The sequence below is a fragment of the Heterodontus francisci genome, chromosome 12, assembly GCF_036365525.1.
Source record: "Heterodontus francisci isolate sHetFra1 chromosome 12, sHetFra1.hap1, whole genome shotgun sequence".
NCBI classification, from domain to species: domain Eukaryota; kingdom Metazoa; phylum Chordata; class Chondrichthyes; order Heterodontiformes; family Heterodontidae; genus Heterodontus; species Heterodontus francisci.
This window is the reverse complement of record NC_090382.1, coordinates 25545955-25558197: the sequence shown is the minus strand read 5'-3', so window position 1 is coordinate 25558197 and position 12243 is coordinate 25545955. Positions and strand designations below refer to the sequence as shown.

At 42.8% G+C, this 12243-nt stretch overlaps 1 protein-coding gene across 1 annotated transcript in view; it reads right to left on the bottom strand.

Moving 5' to 3' along the window:
• ublcp1 (ubiquitin-like domain containing CTD phosphatase 1) overlaps nt 1–12243 on the bottom strand; it is a 61101-nt gene that overhangs the window by 9924 nt on the left and 38934 nt on the right. The window contains exons 7-8 of the mRNA XM_068043216.1: nt 11916–11953; nt 6010–6108 (exon numbers count right to left, since the gene is read on the bottom strand). Coding sequence (XP_067899317.1) covers nt 6010–6108; nt 11916–11953 — 137 coding nt within the window. The remainder of the gene's footprint in view (nt 1–6009; nt 6109–11915; nt 11954–12243) is intronic.

Below are 12243 nucleotides of genomic sequence, written 5' to 3'. Positions count from 1 at the left end.
TCAATATGTAGCCACAAGAGCTAAAAAGATTTCAAGATCACTTTTCCAGTTGTGGCGAAATCCACCAATATCTGTATCACCCAGTCACTCTTCAAAACCCCTAGCCACCAGCCTCACTTTAGCCTTATAAGTCCTATCTGCAAGGACCTTTTCAGTACAAAGCCACCTATCTGTCAAGGCAGGTTAATCCTTATCTGATACCTCAGAATAAACTCCAAACTCTCTCCAACCATCTAACTCCCTTTGTTTTCCCTCTCTCATTTGTTCAAGTTAATTGATAGCCACCAAAACTTCATGATCATGAGGACTTCTAGTTCTGTTCCAAGACTGTTCTGCAAATATTCTCCAAGACTTCGGCCTTGACGAAAATCTGTCTCTGTGCATGTAAAGCATTCAAATGTGCAGAAAAAACTGAGCTAATTGTATCTTCTTTGGCTTCCTTATCTCGAGAGACAATGGGTATGCGCCTGGAGGTGGTCAGTGGTGTGCGGAGCAGCGCCTGGAGTGGCTATAAAGGCCAATTCTAGACTGACAGACTCTTCCACAGGTGCTGCAGAAAAATTTGTTTGTCTGGGCTGTTACACAGTTGGCTGTCCCCTTGCGCTTTTGTCTTTTTTCCTGCCAACTGCTAAGTCTCTTCGACTCGCCAGACATTAGCCCCGCCTTTATGACTGCCCGTCAGCTCTGGCAAACGCTGGCAACTGACTCCCATGACTTGTGATCAATGTCACAGGACTTCATGTCGCGTTTTCAGACGTCTTTGAAGCGGAGACATGGACGGCCGGTGGGTCTGATACCAGTGGTGAGCTCGCTGTACAATGTGTCTTTGGGGATCCTGCCATCTTCCATGCGGCTCACATGGCCAAGCCACCTCAAGCGCCGCTGACTCAGTAGTGTGTATAAGCTGGGTATGTTGGCCGCCTCGAGGACTTCTGTGTTGGAGATATGGTCCTGCCACCTGATGCCAAGTATTCTCTGGAGGCAGCGAAGATGGAATGAATTGAGACATCGCTCTTGGCTGACATACGTTGTCCAGGCCTCGCTGCCATAGAGCAAGGTACTGAGGACACAGGCTTGATACACTCGGACTTTTGTGTTCAGTGTCAGTGCGCCATTTTCCCACACTCTCTTGGCCAGTCTGGACATAGCAGTGGAAGCCTTTCCCATGCACTTGTTGATTTCTGCATCTAGAGACAGGTTACTGGTGATAGTTGAGGCTAGGTAGGTGAACTCTTGAACCACTTCCAGAGCGTGGTCGCCAATATTGATGGATGGAGCATTTCTGACGTCCTGCCCCATGATGTTCGTTTTCTTGAGGCTGATGGTTAGGCCAAATTCATTGCATGCAGCCGCAAACCTGTCGATGAGACTCTGCAGGCACTCTTCAGTGTGAGATGTTAAAGCAGCATCATCAGCAAAGAGGAGTTCCCTGATGAGGACTTTCCGTACTTTGGACTTCGCTCTTAGACGGGCAAGGTTGAACAACCTGCCCCCTGATCTTGTGTGAGGAAAATTCCTTCTTCAGAAGACTTGAACGCATGTGAAAGCAGCAGGAAGAAGAAAATCCCAAAGAGTGTGGGTGCGAGAACACAGCCCTGTTTCACGCCACTCAGGATAGGAAAGGGGTCTGATGAGGTGCCGCCATGTTGAATTGTGCCTTTCATATTGTCATGGAATGAGGTGATGATACTTAGTAGCTTTGGTGGACATCCAATCTTTTCTAGTAGTCTGAAGAGACCACGTCTGCTGACGAGGTCAAAGGCTTTGGTGAGATCAATGAAAGCAATGTAGAGGGGCATCTGTTGTTCGCGGCATTTCTCCTGTATCTGACGAAGGGAGAACAGCATGTCAACGGTCGATCTCTCTGCACGAAAGCCACACTGTGCCTCAGGGTCGACGCGCTCGGCCAGCTTCTGGAGCCTGTTCAGAGCGACTCGAGCAAAGACTTTCCCCACTATGCTGAGCAGGGAGATTCCACAGTAGTTATTGCAGTCACCGCGGTCACCTTTGTTTTTATAGAGGGTGATGATATTGGCATCGCGCATGTCCTGAGGTACTGCTCCCTCGTCCCAGCACAGGCATAGCAGTTCATGTAGTGCTGAGAGTATAGCAGGCTTTGCACTCTTGATTATTTCAGGGGTAATGCTGTCCTTCCCAGGGGCTTTTCTGCTGGCTAGAGAATCAATGGCATCACTGAGTTCCGATTTTGCTGGCTGTATGTCCAGCTCATCCATGACTGGTCGAGGCTGGGCTGCATTGAGGGCAGTCTCAGTGACAACATTCTCCCTGAAGTACAGTTCTAGGTAGTGCTCAACCCAGCGGTCCATTTGTTTCCGTTAGTCAGTGATTATGTCCCCTGATTTAGATTTGAGGGGGGCGATCTTCTTGATGGTTGGCCCAAAAGCTCTCTTAATGCCATCATACATTCCTCTGATGTTTCCGGTGTCTGAGGCCAGCTGAATATGACTGCATAGGTGTTGCCAGTAGTCATTTGCGCAGCGCCTGGCTGTTCTTTGTGCAGTGCTTCTGGCTGCTTTAAGTGCCACGGATGTTAACTCGCTGGGGGCTTTCTTGTAGTTCTACAGTGCAGTGCGCTTAGCAGCTATGACAGGTTCCAGCTCTTCATTATGAGATTGAAACCAGTCTGCAATTGTAGTACCTTCTAAAGCAGGAAGACTATCGCACAGAACAGAAGGCAATTTAGGATTTTTCCCAGAGACTAATCGAAGGGAACCTCCAAACACCTGCAGTAACTTCTTTGCATGAACCACCCATGCCAGGCGGTTATCAACTTGCAGTCTGGCTGATCAGCTAAAATTTTATGCGGCATTTCATCGATCACAACATGATTCCTTTCACAAAATTCATTGCTGAAAGGATGTTCAGCCGTGGTATTCATGAGCATGATGTTCATATTTTCACACATGTCTCTGAACTTGTCACTGGCAAATTCCCCTCCATTGCTGGTGTCCCAGTGCCCGGTCCCCATACATTTCTCCATATTTTAATCTGCAGTAACCCTTTTGTCCTTACTATGCATTATTGTGGAAAGTCTAAATCTGGTCACCAGATCTATAAAATGTAGAATGAAAATATTTCTGTCCTTGTTTCATACTGTTACATCCCCTGGACCAGATGAGCTAAATCGCAGAGTATTGAAGGTGGTGGCTACAGAGATAGTGGATGCAGTGATGGTTATGTTTCAAAATTATATTGATTCTGGAAGGGTTCCTGCAGACTGGAAAGTAGTAACCTCACTATTTAAGAAGGAAGCGAGAGAGAAAAAGGAGAACTACAGACCTGTTAGTTTGATGGCAGTAGTAAAATGTTAGAATCTATTATAATGATGTGATAACTGGACACTTGGAAAATAATGATATGATTGGGCAGAGTCAATATGGATTTGTGAAAGGGAAACCATGTTTGACAAACCTGTTGGGAGTTTTTTTTTGAGGATGTTACTTGGAGCACAGGTAAAGGAGAACCAGTGGATGTGGTGTACTTGGATTTTCAGAAGCCTTTTGATAAGGTCCCACACAGGAGGTTAGTGAGCAAAATTAGAGCACATGGGATTGGGGGTAATATACTGCTATGGATTGAGAATTAGTTAACAGACACAAAGCAGAGAATAGGAATAAATGGGTCATTCTCAGGATGGCAGACTGTTACTAGTGAGGTACTACAAGGATCAGTGCTTGGGCCACAGCTGTTCACAATCTATGTGAATGATTTGGATGTGGGGACCAAATGTAATATTTCCAAATTTTGTGATGACACAAAACTAGGTGGGAATGTAAGCTATGAAGAGGCTTCAAGAAGATTTGGATAGGCTAAGTGAAAGAGCAAGAACATGGCAGATGGAATATAATGTGAATAAGTGTGAAGTGATCCACTTGGGTCGAAAAAAACAGAAAGGCATAGTATTTCTTAAATGGTGAGAGATTGGGAAGTGTTGATGTCCAAAGGGACCTGGGTGCCCTTGTTCATGAGCTACTAAAAGCTAGTATGCAAGTACAGCAAGCAATTAGGAAGGCAAATGGTAAGCTGGTCTTCACTGCATGGGGCTTTGAGCACAGGAGTTAAGATGTCTTTCTGTAACTGTATAAAGCCTTGGTGAGTATTGTATAGATATCTCACTATAGACTACATTAGTACTTACAAAATAGCTCACTCCAACTATTTTACATGGAATTACTACTCTCTTTAGTAACCTCCATGTGTTGTCATCATGAAACCTAAAGCGATTAGTACTTTTATATTCCTTAACCTTGCATCAGTCCTCACAACATAGTGAATCAAGGTAATATTTTAACCAATCTGTCCCAAATGCTCTTGAAGTGCAAGCACTATCTAGTACTGCATAAGTAAAGGATCCGCGACTAACACATTCATCACAGGACTAAAACTCTTTGTGGCCAGTAAAACTAGTTCAGATTCAAACTTCATCATAATTCTCTTTGTCATGCGATATTTTGAAGACCCTGCCTCTTTGCTTTTGGCAGTTCACCGCCTAGTGATACTTCGAGTCACACGTGAGGCATCTGTTAACTGTTCCCTGGGCATTCCTGCGATTCAGTCACCTATTATTGCTGTTCCAATTTTGCCTTCTGCTGTAATAGCCAGATCTGCTAAAGGTGCTTTCATCCTCATACCGCCTGCCTTTTAATCCTTCCGTTGTACTGGTGCCTGCATTCAGTAGCTGGACTATTTCAAAAGGGGGCAATCATTGAGTCTTCTACTCTTTGTGTCACCGCGGAATGTCTCACTTGTTCAGTGAAGGTTGAAGGAAGTGACTGTTTCCCCAGGAATTTCTTTAAGGCAGCAGACGTCTGATCTAACAGGGTCTCCTTCGCCAAGAACCAAACACCAGTTAGAACCAGTTGCTTGTTCATATAAGACACCTCAGCACAATCCAGTAATTTAAATGCTAGTACTGATCCAGGGATCCCCAAATTACATGTTGTCAATCTTTTATAGAATCTGTTAAAGTTCATGATTATTCTTCCATGTAATGATCATCTGTTCTCCAAAATCTATGGAATTCTGACCATGTCTCATAGGCACTTAACAGATCATCTTTCTTGCAGATTTCATCCAAGAATTCTAATAGAAGTTCAAACATGCATCACTATCCAACTGACGGGCATCCATCTCAAAAAATACTTTACTTCTGATTTTACTTCTTGTAGGAAGCAACAATGCCAAGGCCGTACCTTGTTTTCTCTTTGGTAGGAACGTAACCGGTGTCCACAAAGCCTCTTCATTCTTCCACTGGTCAGATAGTTCAGACTCCGAGAACATCAGAGGGCAATCATACCCTGACAATTTAAACTTTTTTACCTTCTGCCATTTTCCCCAATGGCCTCTTGGATCTTAGTTTTCTGTCTGTAAATTTTTTCCAAGTTTCCAGCCTTCACCTTTAGGCAACCATCCTCTGCTCTGCTGCCATATTATATTTCAGAGAGCCAGGTGGTGAAAGATAGAACTGGAACAAATCTTTACACCCATAAGCCTTTACTTAGAGATGCACATCACAAGCAAGCAACTCCTAACTCAACAATCAAAGTTTGTCTGTTCTTATTTATTGGGGCACAAGTGAACGCCAAGTTAATGCCCACCACCTGCAAACAATTAACATAAAGCAACATAATATAGAGGGAATTTTGCTCTGTATTTAACTTATGTTGTACCTGACAACATAGAGGAAACATATAGCATATAAAGCAGCATAGAGGAAACTTTATTCCGCATGTAAAATGCTGTACCTGACCTGGGACTGCATGGTACTGATATCAGGTGCTGAAACAAAAAGTGTCCCATTCTCCTGCACCAACATCCTTTACCTCGATGAGCATAAAATTCAGAGAAAAAAGTTTGAAGAAATGAAACCTTGGATCAAATACCAATCAAAGGCTCTTTAACTGTCTGACTGGTCCACTTCATTGTCAGTACTTGTACTTAAATACAAAGGAGCATTATTTATACTTAAACAGCTACTTGTGTACTCACCTCCACCACTCCTCTCTTAGGTGTATGTACTGTGATCATAGCTGCACTGTCCAACATGAAGGTTATCTTGTAGTTAGCATGCGTTGTGACTCCTAGTTCCTTAAAGAATGAGAATAGAAAAACATGTACACAATGCTCAGCAAAATGTTTTGTAAAAACTACAAAAATACAAAGCACATTGCAAAAGCTTGAATAAAACTCAGAGTATACGTCCCTTCTTCCAAAAATACCCAGATGGAGAAACAAAATGGTTGCTCTGCTCCAGTTCGGACATGTGCAGTAACTCGCAGCGTCCTACTACATTACAGTACAGTTTAATTCTAGTCACATCATACTGTTTATCAAAACTCTTTACAAAGTGTTTCACACCATGAGATACTGGTGAGATAGTGACTTGCACTGGCAAACATAAATGCATAATCTTCTATGCATTATATAAAACAAAATACCATTCTGATTGCTGCTGATAAATTCCACAGCAATTTTTTGAATTGTAGCTCAAAAGGAAAAGGCTAACAAAATAATATTTTTTGTTGATTATTTATTTCTTCTTACTGCAGCAAGTGAGGTATGCTTTTTTCAATATAAAGCCAAAAAAAGACAGAAAATTTCAAAACGTGTCAACTTTGGCACTAGCGTGACAGTCCATTGCTACATGATAGAAAAGTTAGAAAATATTGTGCAACGCTTGGTTATTAGGTGGAAGTGGGAAAGTCATCTCAGTTTTGAGGCAAAATTTTCATTTTAATTATTTATATATCTAGAATACATTAAAACGTTTACAATACAGCATGCACTTTCTGTAGTTACAAGGAGGTCATGTCACACTTTGTCTAGCATGCCCAAGTATTAAGTTTAAGGTTGTCATGTACTTACATCCTACTTACTTTTCAATCCTCCCAGCACCTGAACTTTGCCTCAAAGGCTTCACAGCATCATCCTTGATGTTGTTTTGTATTAGTCCAGGCCTCTAGATCACTAGTCCAGTCACATAAACACTACATCACCATATCCTGTTATCTGACTGTAGAATGCAGTCTACACCACTTGAGTATAATTCCTATGTGGTGCTCATCCGGGTTTAAGCAATGCTCAGGCACTTTTTAAACTTAATCAGTTTACTGCAAACTGCAACCAAGCAAATGAACTGGGACTTGGCTGGTTCTACTCTGCAATATAACCGCAGTTCAAGTCTGACCTGTTGCCCTGCTTGTTGTAAGGATTTGCTTTACCCTCCGAATCTTTCAAACAAGATAATATGAAGCATAATAGCTAGGAATCAATGTCAGATGATTTCTGATGCTTAGATCTGTAACATAAACTCTCAGATTACAGCAGTGTGTTACGAGTTACAAACTGGCAGGCAAAAATAGTCTTGCAATATCCATTCATTAAAAATTCAATGGCACACAGTATTCACTGGTACTTTGACCCAATGAATTAATATTATGGGAGTTCATACCTAAACATGATTCGGGGGGAGGCAATCTTGGATAAAAGAGGCCAGTAACAATTCATCCTCAAAACTTCTGACAATGAGAAATTATCAGTTCATCAGTGGAAATAACAATGGTTTCAATCAGAATCCTACACTTCTCCCTCCCTATAGTCTCAAGGTGTTGAAACTCAGGCTCATTCCATCATCTCCTGCTTTAACACAATCTATTGCAGAACCTCAAAACCTCTGAACACTCTGCCTCCTCCACTGGCTTTTAAAAATCTAATATGATTTGCTTTCTTTTGTTTTTCATTTTCTTTAAACTTGGTTGTAAGCCTATACTACAGCACCTGGTTTCCCAACTTTGAAAGTATATTTCCCTTCTTCTGAAAATATACGGAACAGAAAAAAATGGGTGCTCTGCTCCAGCCCTGGACATGCCCAGTAACTCCCAGCAACTATGTTGCTGTAAGTCACCCAAGCCTTTTAAAGCCCAGTTAAGGTTGAGAATTAATTCAGCTATGGACAGCACAAAACCATTCCACCAATCGATACTCAAGAGAAAAATTCTTCAGCTCACAAGTCATTCCAATTTAAATCTGCATATCATTATGCTTATAAATCAAGACTCTTGAATGAAGTGTGCACACACAAGCTTAGACTTTGCAGGTCAGTGAAATTATAGCAACAAATGGCAGATGATACCTTCGGGAGCTGAGAGGACTGGAACCTGACCTGCAAGGAAGCAGCTAGAATCGGGACAGAATAAATACAGCCCCAGGCTCGGGGCCTGCACTTACCTTCGGGAGCTGAGTGGGCTGGAACTGGACCTGCAAGGGAGCACCTTTTCAAGAGTCAGCGCGCACTGGCTGAGTTTGAAAAAAATTCAAACAGTGACATCACAGGAAAGCTGTAAGGTGATTGGTTGGGGAGTAACTGCTGTTAAGGAGTCGCTATAAATAGTTAGGTTAGTACTACTGTTAGGGTACATGTGTAAATAGCTACAAATTAGAAAAAAATTAAAATTTATGTAACTACCTTATAATCAGTTAAGGCACACAAGCAGAAGAGAAAATCTGGTGAGTCTAGTGTTCAGTTTTATTTGAAAGCAGTAAGGTTTATTACTGAGATTACTACTAATATCGGTAACATTTTAGTATTGGTAGAGTATATTAATAGTGGTACAGTTGATTAGTTTCGGTTAAGTGTGACATCACAGGGAAGCAAGTAGGTGATTGGCTGGGTAAGACTGCGGAGCTACAAACAGTGCGAGAAGGAAGAGAGAGCAGCAAGGCACAGGGAGATAGTGATGATCTAGTGGGTATTTTTTTTTTTTACTTGATTTTCTTTTTTCTGCTGATTTTTATTTTTTCTCTAATGTTTAAGTCTATCTGCTAAGTAGAAGCTAAAATACCAGGAGGTTACTCGTCAATTCATTCTATTTATTGTCATTTTATTTTGTTTATTTAACTTCCAATTTTAGTGTAGTAAATAAATAATTCGAGGCATGGCAGGATTGCTCACACCCATTGAATACACTTCCCCATGTGGGGAGTCCAGGATCCTACCCATGTCCTGGACAACATGTGCAGAAAGTGCCACCAAATGCAAAAACTGGAGCCCCAAATCTTGGAACCCGAGGAACAGCTGGAGTCATTGAGGTGCATTTGCGAGGATGAGAGTTACGTGGATAGCACGTTTCAGTAAGTGGTCACCCCGCAGCTTGAGAGAGCGACTGGCTGGGTGCCAGACAGACAGGGAAGACAAGGCAAGTAGTCCAGGAGTCCCGGAGGGCATCCCACTTTCGAACCTGTATTCAGTTGAGTACCAATAGGAGAGAGGGTTCCTCTGGAGTGAGAGTCATGACCAAAGCACCATGGGTGCCTCAGTTGTGCAGGGAGGGAGGAGAAAAGACAGGGGAGCAATAGTGGTAGGAGATTCTAGTTAAGGGAAAAGATAGGCGTTTCTGTGGTCGCAGACGCGATTCTAGGATGGTATCTTGCCTCGCTGGTGCAAGGGTTATCACTGAGCGGCTACAGAGCATTCTGGAGGGTGAGGGGGAAACAGCCAGAGGTTGTGGTCCACATTGGTACCAACGATATAGGTAGAAAAAAGGATGAGGTCCTGCAGGCTAAGTTTAGGGAGCTGGGAAAGAAATTAGCAAGCAGGACCTCAAAGGTAGTAACCTCCGGATTATTCCCAAGGCCACATGCTAGTGAGTATAGAAATAGGAGAATACACCAGATGAATGCATGGCTGGAGAGATGGTGCAGGAGGGAGAGCTTCAGATTTCTGGGGCATTGAGACCGGTTCTGGGGAAGGTGGGTCCTGTACAAGCCGGACGGTCTACACCTGAACAGGACCAGGACAAATATCCTTGCAGGAAGGTTTGCTAGTGCTGTTGGGGATAGTTTAAACTAGGTTGGCAGGGAGATGGGAACCTGAGGGCAGTTTCAGATAGGACAAATTCAGAGCAGGGAACGGGAGGCAGAAAATTAGAGTGACTCTGAAAGACAGAAAAAGCAAAGGTTAAAAGTGTGCAGCACAGGAATTTGGCAGCATTATAAGGTATTTATTTAAATGCATGGAGTATAGCAAATAAAGCCAATGAGTTGAGGGCACAGATAGACACATTGCAGCATGATATCATTACTATAATGGAAACTTAGCTTAAAGAGGGGCAAAGATAGCAGCTCACCATCCCTGGATATAGAGTTTTCAGGCAGGATAGAGAGGGAAATAAAAAAGGAGAGGGTGTAGCATTATTGGTTAAAGAATCAATTACAGTTGTGAGGAGGGATGAGATGATAAATGAATCATCAAATGAGGCCATATGGGTTGAGCTCAGAAATAAAAAACGGGCAGCCACCCTACTAGGAGTGTAGGCAACGCATTTGGGGAGGACAAACAAAGCAAGGGAATACACAATAAACGGGAGGATAGTGAGGGGGCAGAGGAAGTGACAGACCTTGGAGTGCATGTCCACAGGTCCCTGAAGGTGGCACAACAGGTAGAGAAAATGGTGAAGAAGGCATATGGAATGCTTTCCTTCATTGACCGAGGTACAGAATACAAAAGCAGGGATGTAATGCTGGAACTGTATAAAATGCTAGTTAGGCCACAGTTGCAGTATTGCACACAGTTCTGGACACCATATTACAGGAAGGACATAATTGCTCTGGAGAATGTTCAGAGGAGATTTACAAGAATGTTGCCAGGGCCTGAAAATTACAGCTATGAGGAAAGATTTGATAGGCTAGCATTGTTTTCCTTAGAACAGAGGCAGCTTAGGGGTGACTTAATTGAGGTGTACAAAATTATGAGGGACCTAGATAGAGTAGACAGGAAGGACCTGTTTCCAGTAGCAGAGAGGTCAATTACCAGGAGGCATAGATATAAGGTGATTGGGACATGAGGAAAAACTTTTTCATGCAGAGGGTGGTGGGTAATTCACTGTCCGGAAGGGTGGTGGACACAGGAATCCTCAACTCATTTTAAAAAGGTACCTGGACCTGCACCTGAAGTGTTGTACCCTGCAAGACTACAGATCAGGTGCTGGAAGGTGGGATTAGATTGGGCGGCTAGTTTTTTTCAGCTGTGCAGACACGATGGGCTGAATGGCCTCTTTCTGTGCCATAACTTTTCTATGGTTGCCATGGATTATCCAAAGCAGCTTTGGGTTAGTGAACTATTCCAAGAACAGGCAACAGGTAGCTTATTTCAATATCTTGGACAGCAGCAACCAGTTCACAGTACAAGATCTAGATATGGACCCCATTTATTCAGCATATAATGCATCATGTAGGAACAGCATTGGTGAATACAATCAGGGATGGCCTGGTGCCAGTTCTGTGGGAGCGCCAAAGTCCTTTGAGGGAAGGGGCTTTTCTTTAAGGTCTCCAATGTAGGCTGCTGCTGGAGCTTTCACCACGGACACCACTCCACTCCACCCCACCCCCATCTAGAATGGGCAAGTCAGGAGCCCGACTCGGTATTACTATACCGCAGCAAGATTGGTTTTGACGTTAGAGCTGTGAGCCCCAAATACTGCACACATACAGGCATTCACAGTTGGCATGCTGCTGCTGAATCCGTCCCGGAGCATAAATTAAGCAGCTGCTACCATATGGAGACCAGGACGGTGATTGAATTGACGCGCAGTATAAATGGGTCGTCAGTCTTTGTGTCAAGCACTTGGAAAGAATAATGGGAGTGATCTCAAGTCTTCTTTGAAAAATTAATTGCAACAAAGAATAAAAACAAAAATCACCAACACACTGAACACTGGGACTGAGACAGTGCCCTCAGCACAACATAAAGATACCTACCATTGAAAATGGCTTGTACCATATCTGCTCCAGGAGTACTTTATACTGTCACTAGATACAAACCAAAATAAAAAAAACGAACAGTATCACCTTTAACCATCACGAGCAATAGAACAAAATGACACTCAAACACAACTTACTTTCATTTTTACTTCAATCCACTTCATGCTGGTAGCGGCTGTGTATAAAATTTAGAGAAATGATGTGAGTCTCGACATATTGTAGCAATCCCAAAGACAAATAGAATCAGACTAAATGACAACAGATAATGTGTCACTGACTTTTCAGCAATATTGAATTGACTATTAGCCAATCTCATGAAATTTACTTTGAAACCTTTTGCAATAATAAAGGTAAGTGATTGGCTTTTGCTCAGAAATCAACATTTTCATTGCCTCCAAGACTTTTAACATAAAAGTGTGGGATTCGAACAAGTGAATCACACAGCAAGCGCGAGTCATGGTATTT